The following is a 19,325-nucleotide window of genomic DNA, read 5'->3' as shown; positions in this document are numbered from 1 at the left end:
TCAAGTTGAATTGCTAAAAAAATCAAAGAACAAGTCACTATGTATGTGATCATTCATATTTAAAACATACATGAATAGGTAGTTTCATTTAATTTACTTAACTAAACATGATATGCCCTTCTTAATTAAATTACACCAATCAAATGACCAAACTTGAAATTTTAAACTAATTTGGTGTTTAAACAAAAATAATAATCAAGTGTCTTGTCAAAATTCAATCCAAACATCAATAAAATTAGTATAAAACTACACAATTCTGAATTATAATGCCTAAAGAGAACAAAATTTAAGATAAGTGCTGGCCAAACATAAGAATTAAACAAAAAGTTTCTCTCAAGCATTTCATCGAGTATATGGTGTGCACAATATGTAAACAAGGATTTTGAACTCAATTTAAGCAGCAATCAACCCAGAAAAATCAGCTATCAAACATTTTGCAATTCAGAAAGTATCAATCTATTAATCTAAGCCTAATCTAAACAATAAAAGCAGAATTAAAAAGCAGTTAAAATAAATAAATAAAAGAACACAGGGGCAGGGGGAAGCATGGAACCTAGGGGTGTAAGTTATCGAACCGGACTAAAAATCACCGCAGAACCAAACTGAAACTTACAATAACGGAATGAAAAATCGAAAAACTGATTTTTTGGTTTCTTCCGAACTAAACCGATAAGTTCTGTTCGATTTTTGGTTGACTTTGCTAAAACCGAACCGAACCGAAGAGTGAGTGGTCGGTAGTGCTTATTTTTACTAAGTTGCCCTTTAACCTAGGAATTAAAGAGCCAATCAGCCAAATCCCTAACTTTCTTCTTCTCCTTTTACGCGCAATCACACAGCACACCCACAATCACTTCCATCTTCCGTTCTTCCACCTCCAACCTCCATGCTTGAGAGAAGGAGAGCCTGAGGGAGCCAGAGAGTGTCGTCTGCTGTCAAGGAAGTCGTCCATTGATCTCCGTCGCAGGGTCACCATCACAACAAACCCTAAGCAGAGCAGCACTCCAGTCCAGTCTGTCACCGAGCAACACTGCAGTGGCCGAGCAGTCCAATTCGAGCCCTCTCCTGCATGCTGCAAGTCAACAATGTCTTCTTCCAAGGTTATAATTTGATTTTTAAATTTTTATTGTTGATTATCCTGCAGAACTTACTTCCAAAACAATTAAATGAATTAATTACATCCTGTAGAATTTTTGTTGTTGTTGCTTTTACTATAACATAATCTTACTGTAGGTGAGCGTTAGAATGGGCTGAGTTATAACTTAGAGTAACTTCAGTAATAAAGGAGGAAAAGCCTAAATAAATTAATCAAATAAAATAGCTTGTCTAATCAGATTTCTTATTTGCAGAATTTTCTTTTTGTTTGGATATGTTGCTTGTATTCTGCTTGTTTTCTTGAAGTGAATAGTTTTATAATCTAATACTACCATGTATGTTGAAGACTTGAGGTCCTTAAGACTTCTAGTTTCACATAGCACTGAGCTAGGCCATAGTTAGTATCAAATCCTGTCCCTGTAACTGTTGTTCCAAAGCCGGTACTTCACATCTGTTCACTGATTTTCTCCATGGTTGCAACGAAATTCGAAATATAGATGGTGCTGTTGTGCTCTAGTTGATGACCACATGCTATTTGGATTGTTCTTGTCCTTGGTTCTGCCATTACAGTTTTTGAGAGTAGTACTAAGTTGATGAGAAGGAAAATAATGCATTGAGAAGGGATCAAAAGGATTGTTTTAATCATTTTTGTGATCATCTTATTCTAATATGATTCAACTTCACTAGTTAGATGTTCAAATAATTAACATGACTCTACAATTATGTTGTTTTACTATTACTATGAAAGCACATGACTATTTGTTAGTAAAAAGAAAGAATATTTTGTTGAACATTTGGTATGAAATATAGTTGTTTTATGGTATGAAAGCAGAATGATTAGAAGAAACTCAAAATCTCTTTCTACTTCTGAGAAGAAAGGTAACTTGAAGACTAATAGGAGATTCTGACAAAAGAAAGAAAAAATCTCCAAAAGAAGTAACATAAAGCATGTGAAGAACTGAATGAGAGGGCCCTAAAAATAGTCGCTACCCTTCTCAAGTTTCAAAAATATTGCTTCCTGTTCGTCATCAATTGCCACCATTAAAAAGGGTAGATATTGATTCTTTCCCATGTTTACACTTTGGAGAGAGAATGGTTAAAATATGTTGTTGCTTTTTGTTGTTTGCTAGATATTTTTAATTTGTCTTTGTTTTATGTTTAATTGTTGGGACAAGTTGAATTTGTATTGAATTTAGATGTGATATACTCTTGTTATTCTAGTTTATTGATGGTTTTAAACTTGATTTTATGGTAATTTAAATTCTGATTATTCGGTTTTAAAAAACCAAAAAACCGAACGAACCAAACCATTCGGTTGTCCAAACAGCAGCAAAGCAAACGGTTGGCATCAATGTAGAACCGAACAGGTCGGTTTGGTTGGTTTTTGGTCCAAAACCGAACCAAACCGAACCGATTACACCCCTAATGGAACCTGCGTTGGTGAAAGAGGAAGAATGGAAAGAGAGGGGTAGCAGAGCGGGGTTGCAGCGGCATAGAGTTTCGCCACTGCTTGGGTTGCACGGGGTTTCTCGTCAGGGTTTCTCGTCAGGGTTGGGCTTTGCACATAGAATAGGGGATTTAGGAGAAATGGAGAAAGATAGAAGAAAAAGAGAAGAGAGGGAGGAGAGAAGAGGTAGGTGACGGTGGTCGCCGGTGGTGTCGGATGAAGGGTTAGGGTTGGGTTGTGGTCTCAGGGTGTGCTGGGTTCAGTAAGAGGAAGATAAGATGAGAGGCTAGTTGTAGAGTTTCAATTCACCAATGTGAAAACTCTGATTTTTTTAAATTTAAAATTTGAAAATTATTAGCTATTAATTAGTCACACCATTAATTAAATTTAAGATTAATTTACCTTTTTAATCCCACTGTTCATATTGTTCAATAATATTGTTGGTTACCTATACTTTTCCATATTTTTTTGATGATTCGAGGGTGGGTCAACAACTCCAAAAGAAGCAAAAGAAGCAAAAGATAAAGCCACGAATAGGGAAAAAACTCAGGATTCTTTTAATCGAAGGGATTCCATACAATCAAAATCTAAAACTAACTTAATATCAAGAAGAGCAGTATAAAAAATATGCATACCAAAAGATAGATCTTGGCTTCTTTTAACTAACACATCCGCAACCGAATTAGCTTTTCGAAGGGAGTGGGACCAAGAAATCTTTGCAATTCTACTAGTCTACTGGACACTAATATTTTCTACAAGGGGAGCACATGAGTGGTTAGCAAGGCACCCATTTCTCAAAAATTAGAGGGCACAAGCAGAGTCAGATTCCACAATAAGAGTTGTATACTCTTGAGCATTAGCAATTTATAAACCATGGACAATGCCTCACAATTCAGCATGAGTTATCGAGCAGCTTTCAAGATTGCAAGAGAAACCCAAGATAAACCTTCCCAAGTAATCTCTAAATAAACTACCACATGAAACATTATTAAGATGGCCTAAAAAGGACCATTCACATTAAGTTTCAACACATAATCCGGTGGCAAAAACCATCGAATGAGATACTGCGGTTCAACATTAACAGAACTCTTTCTTTGATATTTATTAATGATGTGAGGATTATCGATGGTTAGGAATTTCACATAAATAATCTCGTCGAAGTATAGTTTCCAACCAACAAATAATCCTCAATCAGAGTTTAATTTTGTTTGCCACAAGTGCAAACCAATAAAAATATCAAGAGTATTAGATCTCGACTCGTCTCTCAAAGGAATTGCAGTGAGGTATGCGTATTATCGGTTATGAGGTTCCAAAGGGCGGTTTGCAATTAAGAAGACAAGAATTTAAATGACAAGAAAAATAGATGGCAAGAAAGTAAATCAACCAACTAAAGATAGCAAATAATAAAGAGAGGCATTCAAAGCAATAATTGAGAATTGAGATTTTCTATCATAGTCATTAATCATAACACAATAATTATCAAGAGCTAAGCTTATTTCGTTATCCCTAACATCAGGAGAAAATCAAATAAGACTAGTTAATCTCAATCCATAAGTCCTAATCAATTCACTAATTGAATTAGCAAGAGATTAGCGTCAGGAAATAATATTAACTAACAACACTAAATCACCAACATAAGTTGGGTATTAATGACTCAAGAGCACCTAATTCCTTTTTCCAAGCTAAGAATGCACAAAACTACTCTAAAACCCAACCAAGTATTTTGTCAAACACTTGGAAGGTATAAACGGGAAGCATATTAAATTGCAAGAAATATAAAATCTAAACTACCCAATGCAAGAAATCAATAACAATAACTCAAACAAGCAAGAAAAGAACATGAAACATCAAATTGCATTAAATGTAATTAAAACTAACAAGAGTGCTCATAAACATAAAAATGACATAAAAGGAAAATTGACAATATAAACTAAGAGAACAAAGATGTAGGAACGATAAATTGCAAGTAAAAGTAAATGAAAACAAAATTTAAACCTAAATCTAAGAGAAAACTAAACTAAGAACCCTAATTTCTAGAGAGAAGAAGGAGCTTCTCTATCTAGAACTAACCTAAAGCATTATTTCTATACTATCTAATTGCTCTCCCCTTTCTCCTTATTGATTTCATCCTCAAAAATACTTCAGAATTGAGTTGAATTTGGACCTCAGTGAGCTTAGAAATCGCCCCCAGCGTTTTTCCTTTAATGAGGTCACGTGCCACTTGTCACGCGTACGCGTCACTGGCAACTTTCCTTATCACGCGTATGCGTCACCTTGACGAGTTTCTTCTTCAGGTGTACGCGTCGCCTTGAATCTTTGAAATCCTTATTTTCCATGAATGTTCCATCTTGCATGCTTTTCTCTTCACTCCTTTGATCCATTCCTTGCCTATTAACCCTGAAATCACTAACAAACATATGAAGGCATCGAGTGGAATCAAAGTGAATTATATTTAACTAATTCAAGGCCTAAAAAGCATGTTTTCAACTGTTAAGCACAATCAGGAGAAATTCATGAAACTATGCTATTTCATTGAATAAATGTGAGATAAGTTGATAAAATCTCCCAAATTCAACACAAGATAAACCACAAAATTGGGGTTTATCAATCAATCTTTAGGATATTGTTAGTTCGAACTCTAATTTGATGCACAACCATGAAAACAGAGATAACTTTTCCATCAAAGACAAATTTATTATAGTGCTCCAGGTTTCTCTCCAACCAATGAACGACGTCCATGTTGAAGAATGAAAGTGCTTGGGCAACAGGGATAAATGCATTCCATATGTTCCTGGCAAAGTAACAGTCGCGTAAAACATGCTCCACCAATTCTTCATGCTGAGTGCAGCGAGGGCAAGATAAGTCTTGAGTTAGATGGCGTCTTTTTCGTTCGGCATTAGTTAGAATGACTAGGAGAGCAGCGAGCTAGAGAAAAGAGCAAGTTCATTCGAGACCTTTCCAGCTCCAAAACCAAATTAAAGAGCCGATTTGGGCTACTAAGAGTATCTTGAATGGCTTGATAAGCCGATTTAAGGCTAAATGCTCCATCAGGTGAGGGTGGCCACGCAACATGATAAGCTGGCTTTCAAGGAAAGAGGGGCATTGCCACAATTTTTTTGACTACATCCTTCAGTAGGATATCAGCTCCTTGAGTCTCACAATGTCTCAGGATTCTGAAACTGTAAGAAAATCAGTTAGATTCACAAAGTAACCAATATCATCACCTACTTGAGTTGTGTGATGTTCAAGCCTCCCTAATCAAGAGACCCAGTTGTGCTTCCAAAAATTTATTTTAGAACCATCTCGATGCGCTACATATTGTTAGATTCTATTATGTCCCAATTAGCACAAATTCCTTTTCACGAGTTAGAGCTACTTTGTTTCTGCCCCTTCTTCGGAATCATATCATTTCTGCTTTCATACTTTGACCAAAGAACTCTAGCCTGCAAGGCATCTTTCTTTTCAATAAGCCCTCACCTCACTTTCATCATAATGGCATGGTTGAGCACACTAGCATGGCGAATTCTCAAGCCACCCGATTTTTTTTGTTTGCAAACTTTTTTTCAACCCACCATATGAATTTTGGGAGTTTGAGTTGGTGTCTCTTTAAAAAAATTTCTGCATTTTTATCAATAGCATCACAAATAGTTTTAGATAAAAAAGCAGTTTGTATATTATAAGATGGAATAGAAGAAAGGACAAATTTTACTAGAGTATTTTTTTCTGTCAAAGACAATAAAAAGACTTTTTAAAAATTTAGTCTATCATTTAGCTTGTCAATAATATTGTTAAAAGTGTTTTTTGAAACTCTAAAATGATGAAGAGGCACACTCAAATATTTTTTTAAACCATCCATTCTGAAAAAATTAGAGAGAATACATAGTTATTAGATTGATACAAAATTTTATTATCAACTATTCTAGATATACTTATTAAAATCTTTAATATATGAAAGTTTTATTAAAAATTATATTTTTAGTTTTTAAGGTATTTATTGAAGAAAAAGTTAAATTTTTTTACTATATAAATAACTATAATAAACGATTAATGCCACTTATTAACAAAATCCATACATAAAATAATAGTTTGGGATTATAGGTTATTTATTGCATTAGCAAAAATGATATTTGACTTAGAAAAATTATTAGAAGTCTTAACTCATCCTTTCAGTTATCCTCTTAATTTTTAAACAAAAAAAATTGAATCTTTTACCTTGATATTTAAAAAAAATTTTAGTCAACACTCACATAAATAAAAAGGTTATTAGCTATATATTCTCTATAACTCATTTAATTATTATTAGTAAAGTTTAGTTTGTGTCATCACAGTTAGTGTTAATCATATCTCTAACCATAATTTTAAAATCTAACTATGATAAAATCTATTTTACAAATTATAATAATTTTTAAAAAATTTAATTTTGCAATTTCGCCAAATTTCTCATACCATAATTTTTTGAATATGTTACAACCACATAAAAAGAAATTGAAAAGCTGAAAAAAAGTTTAAAAAAATTTAAAACAAAAACCAAAATAAAAAAGGTTAAGGAAACATAAGTTGAAAAAATAATTTGTGTTTTTATTTTTTATATTTTGAAATTTGTAAAACAAAAAAAATTAAAAATAATAAAATAGTATTTTTTATAAAATTTTTAAAATAAAAATATTAAAAATAAAAACAACAAATAAAAATACAAATTAAACTCACCCTTAGTTATTTTCCATGAGCTGTTTTGTTCAAATTGTGTATCTTTTGCGATCTCTTGATCTATAAGATTGTCCTCTCTTGCTAAATTTATTAATTCTGAATTTTGGTTTTGTTTTATCTTTTGAGCAAAATCCTACCACAATTTCTAATAATTGTTCAAAATAACAATTCGTCTCTTATCAATTGAAAAATGATATCATAGTCATTAATGATTAATTCCGTTACATATTATATCCTTCTATTGATATCTCCGTTTAGGATTAACAGATTTTGTCTACGTGTCACATTAGCTGATGGCATGTCAAAGAACCATTTCAAGAAATAAAACGATCCTTGTCGTGTCAGCAATACACTGCAGTAAAATAAAATAATTAAACCCTTAAAAAAATTTTAAGAGACACTTAAACCCCTAACTAATTTAAATATAGACACATAAACTTATAATAAACCATAAGGTAGGACAAGTATCTTTAAATTTCAACAAGCCATTTTATTTGTTACACTGGTTACTGGTCTTGGTTGGTAGGCAACCTCAGTTTCTTGCTATTCTTTTTCTTCCTTTTTCTTTGCAAAGTTCTAATGAGCGTAGTAAAAGTTACTTCATCAAATTCAATTCCTTTCAACCATTCTTTTCTTCATCTTCAATACAAATTTCATGTCCCCATCTTTGCAATATTCATCTATTAGTATTATGAACGTGATCTTGTGAGATTTTAAACTTCTCTAACTCATCTCATTCACAAGTTTTCTAGCTTTTTTCAAATCGCAGATCTTGCAAGGCCATTGATCAGCGCATTGCACATGATCAAGTTTGGCCTAATGCCTTAATTGATTATTACTTAAAAATTCTTCCAGGCCAAATTAATTTTTAATATTTGCATTATCCATCAATCAAAGTAGTGAAAGTAACACCATTCGAGACCAATCTTTTCTTACCATGTCATCAAATAAAATCTCTACAATATAAGAAAAAGAAGAAGAAACAAGGAACTAAGGCTATTACCAACAATCAGTGCAGTAGCAAGTATAATGACTTGAAATTTAAGGATATTTGTCCTACTTCATAGTTCATTATAGATTTATGTGTTTATGTTTAAATTAATTTGGCGTTTAAGTGTTTCTTAAAAAATTTTCAAGAATTTAATTGTTCTATTTTACTGCAGCGTATTATAAATACGGCAAGAAATGTTTTGTCCATTGAAATGATTTTTTGACACGTCATCAATTAATGTGATGCGTAGGCAAAATCTATTAGTTCATATTAACAGAGATGATAAAATGTTTAATAGAATTAATCGTTAGGGGACTGTAATATTATTTTTTAATCGATGAGAGATGAAATGAGAGTTAACGAAATGGTTAGGCTGAATTGGGTTTTTTTTTTTTTTTGTTAATTGTCACTTACCAAGTTCCGTACACAAAGGTGAGGGAGAACAAAAAAGCTTTTCCAAAATCTAAACATAGAAACTGCTCAATCGATTTTTTTTTTTGCCTTTTTATATTACTTGGCACTGAATAAAAGGCCCATATTTATGTAAGAGAATCTATAGCAGAAAGAATGACTAATTTAATTGACTAAAATGGACCAATGTTTCCAAATCCGTTTACCTATTTAATACGAAAAAAAAAAGGAACGAAGTATCTGCGAAGCTCGAAGGCGAGCTATCCCCTTCGCATGCTTTGACTTTCCGACATAATGCAGTTGGTGGTAGTTCCAATCCCTCACTCTTCTCTACTTAGTCACATTCGCATTCCGATGTGCTGTTTTTCCTTTTTGGGAAGAAATTCAACTTAATTTGGAGATTTCAGCTTCAACCCAGGTAATCAAAACTCCTAGAATGGCCGAATTTTGCTTAAAATTCACAACTTTGATTTTGGGTGTTTAGTAATTTTGTAATTCATCCTGTATTATATAGTGTAGGGTTTAACTTCTTGTTTTCTGGATCTAGACACAGTCACAGCATCTTTCTATAGTATTTATCAAAGCCAGCCACGGTTCTGAGTTGTGGTGGATCCAGTTGAGCACAATTTGTGAAATTCTGAAGCTTTGCATTCGGTTAAGATTTAGGGTTCTCGATGATTAATTGATTTTGTGGAGGCAGAGGGACGAAACGCCAATCCAATTCAATTGCATTAAGCTTTCTAATTTTGGAGCTGGGTTTGACATTTTTGTGCTTGTGAGCTCTTTGTTGGGTCGCGAAATTTGGTCATGATGGGAGCTCAGTCCAGCAGAATGGGTAGGGGTGATGTTCCAACACTGATTAAAATGGGTACTCATTCGGTATATGCTGATGATTTGAGCTCTTATGAAGCTGCATGTGTTGAAGATCCAAACTTGCAATCATTTGATGCCACCATTCAGGAGCGAACCAATAGGGTTATCAGCTCACTCGCTGAAGGGGTTGAGGTTCGTTCCATGTCAGTTGATTCGCTGAAAGAGATGACCGCGAGCCTGCTTGAGATGAACCAGGAAGTTGTCAAAGTCATTCTTGAGTGCAGGCAAGATATATGGAACAAGAAGGACCGGGAGTTGTTTTCCTTGGTCGGTGATTTCTTTGAGAACAGTCTCCACACATTGGACTTCTGTAATGCCCTTGATAAGTGCTTGAGACGGGCACGCGAAAGACAGATTATAATTAAGTCAGCTATTACCTATTTTGAGGAAGAGTCACAAAATGAGGTTGAAGGGTCAGTTTACCTGAAAACATTGCAAGAACTTAAGAATTTCAAGGAAGCTGGGGACCCCTTTACAGAGGAGTTTCATCAGTTGTTTCAATCAGTTTATTCTCAGCAAGCATCGATGTTGAAAAAATTGCTAAGTAGGAAGCACAAACTTGATAAGAAATTGCAATCCCTCAAGACGTTGAAGAGAGTCTCAAATGTCATTTTTGTGGCTGCCTTTGTTTCTGTTTTGATTTTCTCAGTGGTGGCAGCTGCGATCTCTGCACCGCCTGTTGTAGCAGCGGTGGCTGGTGCATTGGCTGTTCCAATTGGCTCGGTAGGAAAATGGTGTAATTCACTTTTTAAAAAGTATGAGAATGCTATAAGGAGCCAACGAGAAGTAATAAGCTCAATGCAAGTTGGTACTCTTATTACATTGAAAGACTTGGACAACATCCGGTTATGTGTCGACAAACTGGAAGTGGAGATCGAATCCATGTTGCAGAATGCTGTTTTTGCTATTGGAAATGAGGATGCCGTAAAGCTTGCGATCGATGAGATTAAGAAGAGAATTGAACATTTTTCGGACATCATCGAGACTTTAAGTGAGCAAGCCGATAAATGTAGTAGGGAGATAAGGAGAGCAAGGACAGTGGTTATACAAAAGATAATTAAATATCCTGGTTGACAGCCCTTTTGGTATGTCTTATTGATTACTATTTCTAGTTGACAATGTCTTCTATTACTATTATAAGGTACTAATTATTAATTAAACACACAAGTTATATAACTGCAATAGGATACATCAATAAGAAATATATGAAGATTGAGCTTGTGTCTACGACTGCTAGACTTCCTTTATTTCTGCTTGATTTTATTTTATTTTATTTTCTCACTTTTGCTAGAGGCATTTGAACATCATCTGTGGATAAAATAATAATCATGAGAATCTCAAAGCTGGATGAAGCCTAGGACAATTGATGGTGAAAACATATATTCACCCTGACTTCTCTTAAGTTGGCTCTCCACTTGTATGTAGTTTATTGCTTCTTGTTTGGTGCAGAGATGTAAAGTTATTTATGATACTCATTATTATGCATGCATTCTTGGCTACTTGATGTTTGAGGTATCTGTTGATGGCAATAGTTGCACAGTCTAGGAACCTTCTGCCGCTGCATATGCATGATTCTGGAACTTGTAATTTTCTCTTTAGCAGTGCTTTGTGATTCCAGAATTCTAGTTATTTGCCCGGAATCAAGTAAGGAAATGAATATAAAACCTGGCAGGTACCTGTGTTCAATTCAGTAGTGTGTGTTTCTTATGGAATAAATATTAACCAATATCCACAGTTTCATGTTATTCTATTTCCAAGTAGAAGCCCCTTGCTCGCAAGAGAGAGCAGAATACTTTGCCATAGTATTTAGTAAATGCATAATTCATCTATATGCCTGAACCTTAGCTGATACATGCATAAGTCCATTTTCATCTGAGATGCAATTTTCTTTAGGTTTAAATTAAAGTATTGTGCTGAGATATATTGGTTCTTCAATCTATCACTATATTAAAAGTAGACAGTTATTAACTTTGTCTCACCTTCCACCACCAGGAATAAGTGCAAGCTGCCTGTTAGTAATCTTCAAACCTCATAAGTCATGCATAATTTTCTACTAGGTGTCATTTTCAGATTTTTCATCCTATCTCTTGTATATGATATATTTTATTGTTAATTGCCCCTTTATCTTTTATAATCAACAGTTAATTGCTTTCATACTCTTTGTTTAATTCAAGTGTGCAGTTGTCCTTTAAGCTTTTGATTTGAACATATTACCCGAAATTCATTGTTTATATTTTGCAATATTCGCCTTCATAGTCAGATGGTAGCAGGGTGAGGTGAGATAGTCACTAGGCATATTTGAAGGGTTAATAGTCAAATTAGTCTATGAAATATGAGATGTTTTTAAATTTGTCCTTAAAAGATTTTATTAATCAAATTAGTACTTCAAAGACTACGAATTAATCATATTTGTTCTTCAATTACTCTAATAACTTCTGTCAATTGATGATGTGAAATATTAACTGATAATATACATAACACCTAATTGGATGTTAACTAAATATGTTTATGAAAATTTATGAATTTAATTGCTAGGTCATGTTGAGAATAGGATTTATGTAATTAGAAAAAAAAATTAAATTAATAGATTTTCATTATTTAGTCAATGTTCAATTAGACAGGTCAGATATCATGTATGATTTATCTTTCACATATTAATTTGACTATTGATTCCATATTTGAAGCAATGTCTTTTTTTGTTTTTGTCATATTAATTACATCACAGCAACACAACCAAAACTAAAGGGTTCTTCTCTACCCAGGTGTGCATGCTATGAGATTCCATAATTGGCTGGGTAGTGCTAAATAGATTTTGGACCCCTTTTTTTACATGACATTTAGACTGGTTTTCATAAAACTCATCCAAACCTAGAGAAATGGTCCGGATAAAAAGAAATGCCGATCCAGTTTAAGTATCAGCATATAGAAAAAGAAAGCGTGCCGGTTCTCCACGACGTAGTGTGATGATTATGGGCATGGACTCTAACCTTGGATCCAAACTGGCATAATGGATTGGATTTGGGATTTTGTGGCATATTTATTGCCGTGTAAAATGGTTCCAGATCTTTCAACAAAAAAATAATATATATATATATATATATATATATATATATATATATATATATATATATATATATATATATATATATATATATAATGGTTCCTGATCAATCTCGAGTTAAACCCTAAAATAGTCCCTGAAATTGGCGTAATTGCACCAATTACATTCTTGAGATTGAAAAAAATGCATCATATTAGTCCTGACCTATTTTTCATTAACGATATGATGACATGGCATGATGACGTGGACTGTATGTCACACGTGTCACTTCATGATTTGGCCACGTGTAATGATATGATGTGGTGACCAGTGACACGTGGCATGCTGACGTGGATGGTTGTGCCACGTGTCAATATTATTTGGATGAATACTATTGCGACACGTGCCACAACAGAACACGTGGCCAAATAACATTGTGACACGTGGCACAACAATCCACGTCAGCATGCCACGTGTCACTGGTCACCACATCATCATATCATTACACGTGGCCAAATCATGAAGTGACATGTGTCACTTACAGTCCACGTCATCATGTCATATCATCACGTCGTTAATGAAAAATAGGTCAGGGACTAACATAGTGCATTTTTTCAATCTCAGAGATGTAATTGGTGCAATTGGAATCTCAGGGACGATTTTAGTGCAAAACACCAATTTTAGGGACCATTTTAGGATTTAACCTGATCGATCTCTTTAGTAAAGTGAGAAAATAATATTTTAGTTATTTTTAATTCAAAAGTGGGATTTATACAATTTATGAATTATAAATTTAAAATTTATTGCTGATTAAATCTCCATATTCTCATTTCAAAATGAGATTTTAAAATAAGTATGTTTTTCTTTTGGATCGAGATTGGCATTAGCCACATCCACACGTTAATTTATAACGGGCCTGCTACACATACAAGTAAAAAAGCCCTACAAGTCATACAAGCTCTCAGCCCACACTCCTTGCACACGCGCACTCAATTTCTTTGAATGGCACGCGCTCCATTCACACACTTGCGCTTCGCGAAAACCGCTCCTTAATGGCGCACTCTTCCACTTCTCAAAGCCATTCGAAGAAAACACAACCGTTCCATTTTCGAGCAACATTGCAAACGGCAGAGATAGCAATCGTCGTGAAGATTCGAACTCTCCATCAACACAACATAGAACTCTCGATCAAGAATCTCCAGAAAAACAAAGTTATAATACTCAAGGTACGTTATGTTACTATTTTACTCATATTCTATATTTTCCAGATTTCAAAAACGAAGAACTAGGTTTTACTGTTCTTCTACATTCTTCTAGGTTTTACCGTTCTTCTACGTTCTTCTAGGTTTTACAGTTTTTAATGTTCTACTTGTTCTAGGTTTTAGTGTTATTCTTGGTTCTAGGTTATACTATTCTTCTTAGTTGTTCTAGGTGTTACTGTTCTTGTTGTTCTAGTTCTTCTGGTAATTGATTTTTGGAAGTATATTACTTGATTTGGTGGGTGTATATGAAGTATTTTGTTCGGTGTATATTTTTGAAATGATATACTGTAATATAGTGATCACTTGCCACTGTTCTAATATTTGCTTGTCCATGGGTCTATATTGCTTGACCCTGTATATTAATGCATGTTTGAGTAATATCTGACTGATATCTATGGGTGTATCTGACTCATATCATGGGTGTATCTGAATCATATGTATGGGTGTATCTTACTGATATCTATGGGTGTATCTGACTGATGTATATGGGTGTATTTTTCATTTCAGAAATAATGGCAGGCAGAAACCAAGCTGGAAAAAATGTAAGAACAAATATATGTCTTAGGCGAAATCAGTTTTATATAATAGAAATATAACTGACTATAATTTTGCTTTTCTTTGTTTACAGCAAACCAAGGACCTTAAGTGTGCAACACATTTGTTAAGTGAAAAATTCAGAAACATGAGTGAGGAGAAGAAAACAATAGTTAGGAATTTGGGATTTGGCGGCCTGATGCACATCCCGCCGCTGAGGGTGCATCACCAAATATTAAGAGAGTTGGCTAACTCTTTCAAATTAGGGGAAAACAAACTGGAAACCGGCTATGGTTCATTTAAAATAAGACAAAAAATAATAGGGGCTGCGCTTGGCATCAACGCGTCAGGTAACTTGCTAAAAATTATAGGGGTATATGAGCCATATTCAGTTGTATTTCAATTGATGCTTGAGTGTATTTGAACTGATTTTTATACTATGTTGTTTTCTTTTTTGTAGGAGATCTATTTCCTCAGAAAGTCAATTATAAGGATCTTTCTGAAGATGACAAACAAATTTTTAGAAGATTCCAGGGTAAGACGCTAAAAAATCTGACAGATGAGATGATGGCTATTGCCGTTGATAATGAACAGGGGCGCCTCATGTTTAAGAGGATTTTCATCCTCTATATACAGATGGCATTCCTATTACCAACGGCAATAAACAAAATCTCACCTGTGCACCTGGCCCCAATTTTCAAGATGGACACAATAACAGAGTAGAACTGTGGAGGGCATGTTTTGAATTTTATCGTCAAGGGCATAACATATTACAAGGTGAAAAAGAAAAAGGCAATTGATGGCTGCCTCTTTGCCTTGATGATAATTTACTTTCATCTTTCAAAAAATAAAGACAAGAAGAGGGAAGAAAGACCTCCAAAACCCTGGATTGCCAACTGGACTAAGGAACAGTTGGTCGAAAGAATGAGGGAAGAAATGGAGGACCATATGGTAAGTGAACAAAATATCTTGGGTGTATTTTATTTACCTGAATGCTGCTAACTACAATTTCTAATGTTTTAGGGGGTTGTAAAGATGGGTGAAGCAAAGGAAAAAATGAAAGAAATAAAGAAAAAAGAAAAAAAGAAGAAAGCAAAAAAACAAAAAAAGAAAGGCAAATTCAACATCATCATCTGAGACTGAAAAAACTGAAAGTGACCATTCTACCTCTGAGTCTGAGATTGAAGAAGACTCAGAGGATTCAACAAGAAAATAACCGGCCCGAAAATTCAAAAAGTAAGTAACTTATCTACATTTGGGTGTATTTTGTTTATCTATTTGGGTGTATTTTAATTCTCCATTTACGTGTATTTTGTTTATCAAGTTGGGTGTATTTTGTGCATTTATTTGGGTGTATCTTGTGCATTCATTTGGGTGTATTTTTATCACTTTTAGAATATTTTTAAATAATGATTATTTGCCTTCCAGAGTGGAGTCCAAAAAAAGAAAGAAGATTGAGGAGGATTTTGATTCAGAATCTGAATCAATTGAATCTGAATCAACTGATGAGTAATATTCTGAAATTATTACTCCTTTCCTTTGGGTTTATTATTGAGATTTCATGTATTAACATAGTGTCTCTTATTAACTTATAGAAGCGAAGAATCATCACCAGTGGAGAAGCAAAAAGCAAAGAAAAAGACTCAGAGAATACCAAAAAAGTAAGCACTTCTTTGGATAACGTTCTGTGATCATATTATTTTTGTATTTCTGATTCATACTTATTTCCCCCCCCCCCAGGACACAATCCAAAAAGAAAAAGGTCATTATGCAGGATTCATCTCCTGAGCAAACTCAATCCTATCATGGGTACATTACTTTCTAAGAAATATTACCGTCTATCATCAAAGTTATATTTGTTAACATGTTCTTTTATGCATATACTGTCAGATCTGAAATTGGAACTCAAGAATTAGATGAATTCTTAAGGGAAAACAATGAAAAATCCACTGCACATGGGTATGTCTTGTTGGGGTGTATATTTTAGATTTTAGGGGTGTTTTATTTGCTAATAATTGTTTCTTGTTTCGCAGGGAGAAACAAGCTGACCTGTGATCGACCGAAGGTCATTATGTCTCATCTGAAACATAAGAATCTTTATTTGATTAAATCTTGTTATCATAATTTAACAGTATGGTATTTTTTGTGAATAACATGTACTCTATTATGTTTAGAATACCGGACGTAAACTTGGGAAGTGATGATCCTTCCGCTCAAGGACACACAGAACAAAGTAGCGTAAACAAACCGGCAGAGAGCGTGTAATTTCTCTTTCAAATAACTGTTGCTTTTATTCTTTTATTACGTTCTACTTCTAATTATGTATATATTTTTTTAGAAAAAAAGCCATTTATTATTTTATTCGAGAAAAAAAAGGCAGAAAAAAAAGCAAAAACTGCGAGTATGTAAGTTCTAAAAAAAAAGTATGTCTTTCTTTTAAATTGTTCGGGTGTATTTTTAACTTTCTTAGGGTGTATTTTAGGTTGAGTCTGTTTGAAGAGTCAGCCAGTGAGCCGGCTGAAGAGAATGTGATGGTTATGAGAGAAGAGACACCGTCCGAAGTGCTTGCAATGTGAGTTTTTCAAATTTTTTCAACCGTATAACCTTTTTTATTTTGAAAGGCATTGTTAACCTTTTGTTTTTCTTCTTGTTTAGAGTTTCGATTCAAGTGTGTCTACCACTGTCCCAAACAACCACTACACTTGAGACAGAAAATGAACCAACTCCTCTGCTACAAATTGAAGGAACTACAAAAAGGTAAGATATAGTGTTGGGTGTATATTTGGTTACAGTTTGGGTTGTATATTGCTCGTGTTGGGGTGTATATTTTGACGATTGATCCATGACTAGTTTTTTTACATCATGATTAAATTTATGTACCGTGCAGTACTCCTGAACCCCCCAACAACTTGAAAAAACCACACCCACGGTTCCCTCAGCTCCAGCTAAAATGTAAGTTTATCAAAGTAAAATCAATGTTTGGTTATCATCCATATATTCTTATTCTTATAATACGTTATACATGATCATGGAGTAATCCAACCCCAGAAGACGCTGCTGCGTTGATGATGATGGCACGGACAGTATCGTATGTTCCTAAAGCAGATCTGTTGCCATCATTCAGCCTTGGCTTGACTGATTCAAGCCAAGAAGAAGCAGCAACGCAGGAGGGGGCGTCAACACAAGAAGGAGGGAGGAAAAAAACTCTAGAAACCCCAAAACTACTAGAACAATTAGGGGATTTGGTGGAAAAAATAGCAAACAGTGGGGTGAAAATAGAAAGTAAAAGTCCACAAATTCAAAAGGAGAGTGGCGGAGAAAGTTTTGGGAAGTTTGAAACTCCTGTGAGAATAAATCAGAATACGGCTGAGATGAAAGAAAAGTGCTACATCTGGGGGACGCGATTGAAGAAATACACAGATGACAGAACTAATGAGTTTGACAACGTGTACACTCTGATTGCCCAAGATAAATACATTTTGACAAGAATGCACCTTGCATCACTCAAAGCAGAAAGTCATATAGAAGCTGAGGTAATATTAGAATAACATTAATGTTTTTACACCAAAATTAACTGCAATGTTTATTAATGTAAATTGATTTCGGCATATTTTTTTAGATTGTATCTGCCATGTGCCTCATCTTCAACCAGAAAAATGATAAAAGGTTTCAAAAAGAAGTATACTGTCTCTCCCCTGATATTGTGGTAAGTTTTACTTCTATGAATTTTGGGTGTATTTTTTGTATTCCTTAGGGTGTATTTTTTTTATCAACTGGGTCTATTTTGTACTCATTTGGGTGTATTTTTTACGTTCAATTGGGTGTAAGTTGTGTATTCATTTGAGTTTATTTAAAGTATTCAGTTAGGTGTATTTTCAGTATTTCATTTGTTGTTTCACAATTGTTGCAGAACATGGCCATTGCGAAGCATCCAAAGGGGGAATTCATATCAGCTAAAATCAATAAAGAATTCAGGGTGAAAGACTACCCAATGTTTATTCCCTTCATAGATGCAAAAGAATTAACATCATAACGATATGTAAGTTTTCATTTGTAAAATTTGTTAGTACCATTCTTTACTTATATGCCAAATAAAATAAAATACTGTTGAAATGTCGCCATGCTTCAGATTTTTGCACCTGTTTGCCACTCAAACCATTGGTGGTTATGGCTGATTGATACAAGAAATCATAGATTTTATATACTCGACCCAGTACACATGAAATGTCCAACCGATGATAGAAAGGAGCTTAATAAATTCATTGTAAGTTGGCTCTGTGTTCTTTATTTTAATAGTTAGGTGTATTTCAATTCAATATAAGGTGTATGTATGTTTTGCTTTGGGTGTAAGTATGTTCTCCTTTGGGTATATTTCCTTCGGGTGTATTATTGATTTGTTTTGTTTTTTAAGGGATATGTTATTTCAAGAATGAGAGTATATGTTGGCGGGGCACCTCTGAAAAGAAAGGAGAAGGAGAAGAAAATTAGAGCACTATACGTTAACATCTCAGGCCAAAAGATAAGGTATAAATTTGTGACTCTGAACATTAAACTTTTCTAAATGAGATTTGTAATTTATTTTCTTCGTTTTCAGTTATGACTGTGCTATTTACGTTATGAAGTGGCTTGAGTTAATTGAGCCCGAAAACATTAAAAGGGCGAAGTATGAGTGGGATAATTGGACACAGGTAACTGTCTTTAAAACTATATAACTCTGTATTACTTTACTGAATTAATATTGTTATTTAAACAGAATATACTTTTTAATTGTAGGACGAGGTGGACCACTATAGAGTAGAATATGCTTCCCGAATACTATTCAGTGAAATGAATAAAGACAGAGCTGAAGCAATTAGAGGGAGTAATGCAATAAGACTGTCCAGGCCATCCTCAGTATTATTGAGTCTATTTTGTCAGATAGATTCTAATGATATAGAAACTGAGTAATGTAACTGCTAGCTAGTTTGT

General features: G+C 34.1%; 2 protein-coding genes across 3 annotated transcripts; both read left to right on the top strand.

Moving 5' to 3' along the window:
• Positions 1-8,772: 8,772 nt before the first annotated feature.
• On the top strand, positions 8,773-11,266 carry LOC112800659 (UPF0496 protein At2g18630). Of its 2 annotated transcripts, none has more exons than XM_025843011.3 (3): positions 8,773-9,066; positions 9,196-10,606; positions 10,813-11,266. In XM_025843011.3, the coding sequence occupies exon 2, from the start codon at positions 9,456-9,458 to the stop codon at positions 10,593-10,595; it is 1,140 nt and encodes a 379-aa protein (XP_025698796.1). In that variant the 5' UTR covers positions 8,773-9,066; positions 9,196-9,455; the 3' UTR covers positions 10,596-10,606; positions 10,813-11,266. The 2 variants fall into 2 exon arrangements, with proteins under 2 accessions (XP_025698796.1, XP_025698797.1); XM_025843012.3 differs by having other exon boundaries at positions 8,893-9,066; positions 9,163-10,606.
• A 4,752-nt stretch (positions 11,267-16,018) lies between these two features.
• LOC112804109 (uncharacterized) lies at positions 16,019-19,325 on the top strand. Its single transcript, XM_072236675.1, has 13 exons — positions 16,019-16,166; positions 16,248-16,316; positions 16,391-16,422; positions 16,532-16,618; positions 16,840-16,929; positions 17,013-17,114; positions 17,245-17,890; positions 17,977-18,063; positions 18,268-18,396; positions 18,487-18,621; positions 18,769-18,881; positions 18,952-19,045; positions 19,131-19,325. Exons 7-9 carry the CDS (start codon positions 17,423-17,425, stop codon positions 18,388-18,390), a joined length of 678 nt encoding a protein of 225 aa, XP_072092776.1. The 5' UTR covers positions 16,019-16,166; positions 16,248-16,316; positions 16,391-16,422; positions 16,532-16,618; positions 16,840-16,929; positions 17,013-17,114; positions 17,245-17,422; the 3' UTR covers positions 18,391-18,396; positions 18,487-18,621; positions 18,769-18,881; positions 18,952-19,045; positions 19,131-19,325.

Source organism: Arachis hypogaea, chromosome 5 (assembly GCF_003086295.3).
Source record: "Arachis hypogaea cultivar Tifrunner chromosome 5, arahy.Tifrunner.gnm2.J5K5, whole genome shotgun sequence".
Classification (NCBI taxonomy): domain Eukaryota; kingdom Viridiplantae; phylum Streptophyta; class Magnoliopsida; order Fabales; family Fabaceae; genus Arachis; species Arachis hypogaea.
The sequence above is the reverse complement of the archived record's forward strand: the minus strand, read 5'-3'. Positions and strand labels throughout refer to the sequence as shown.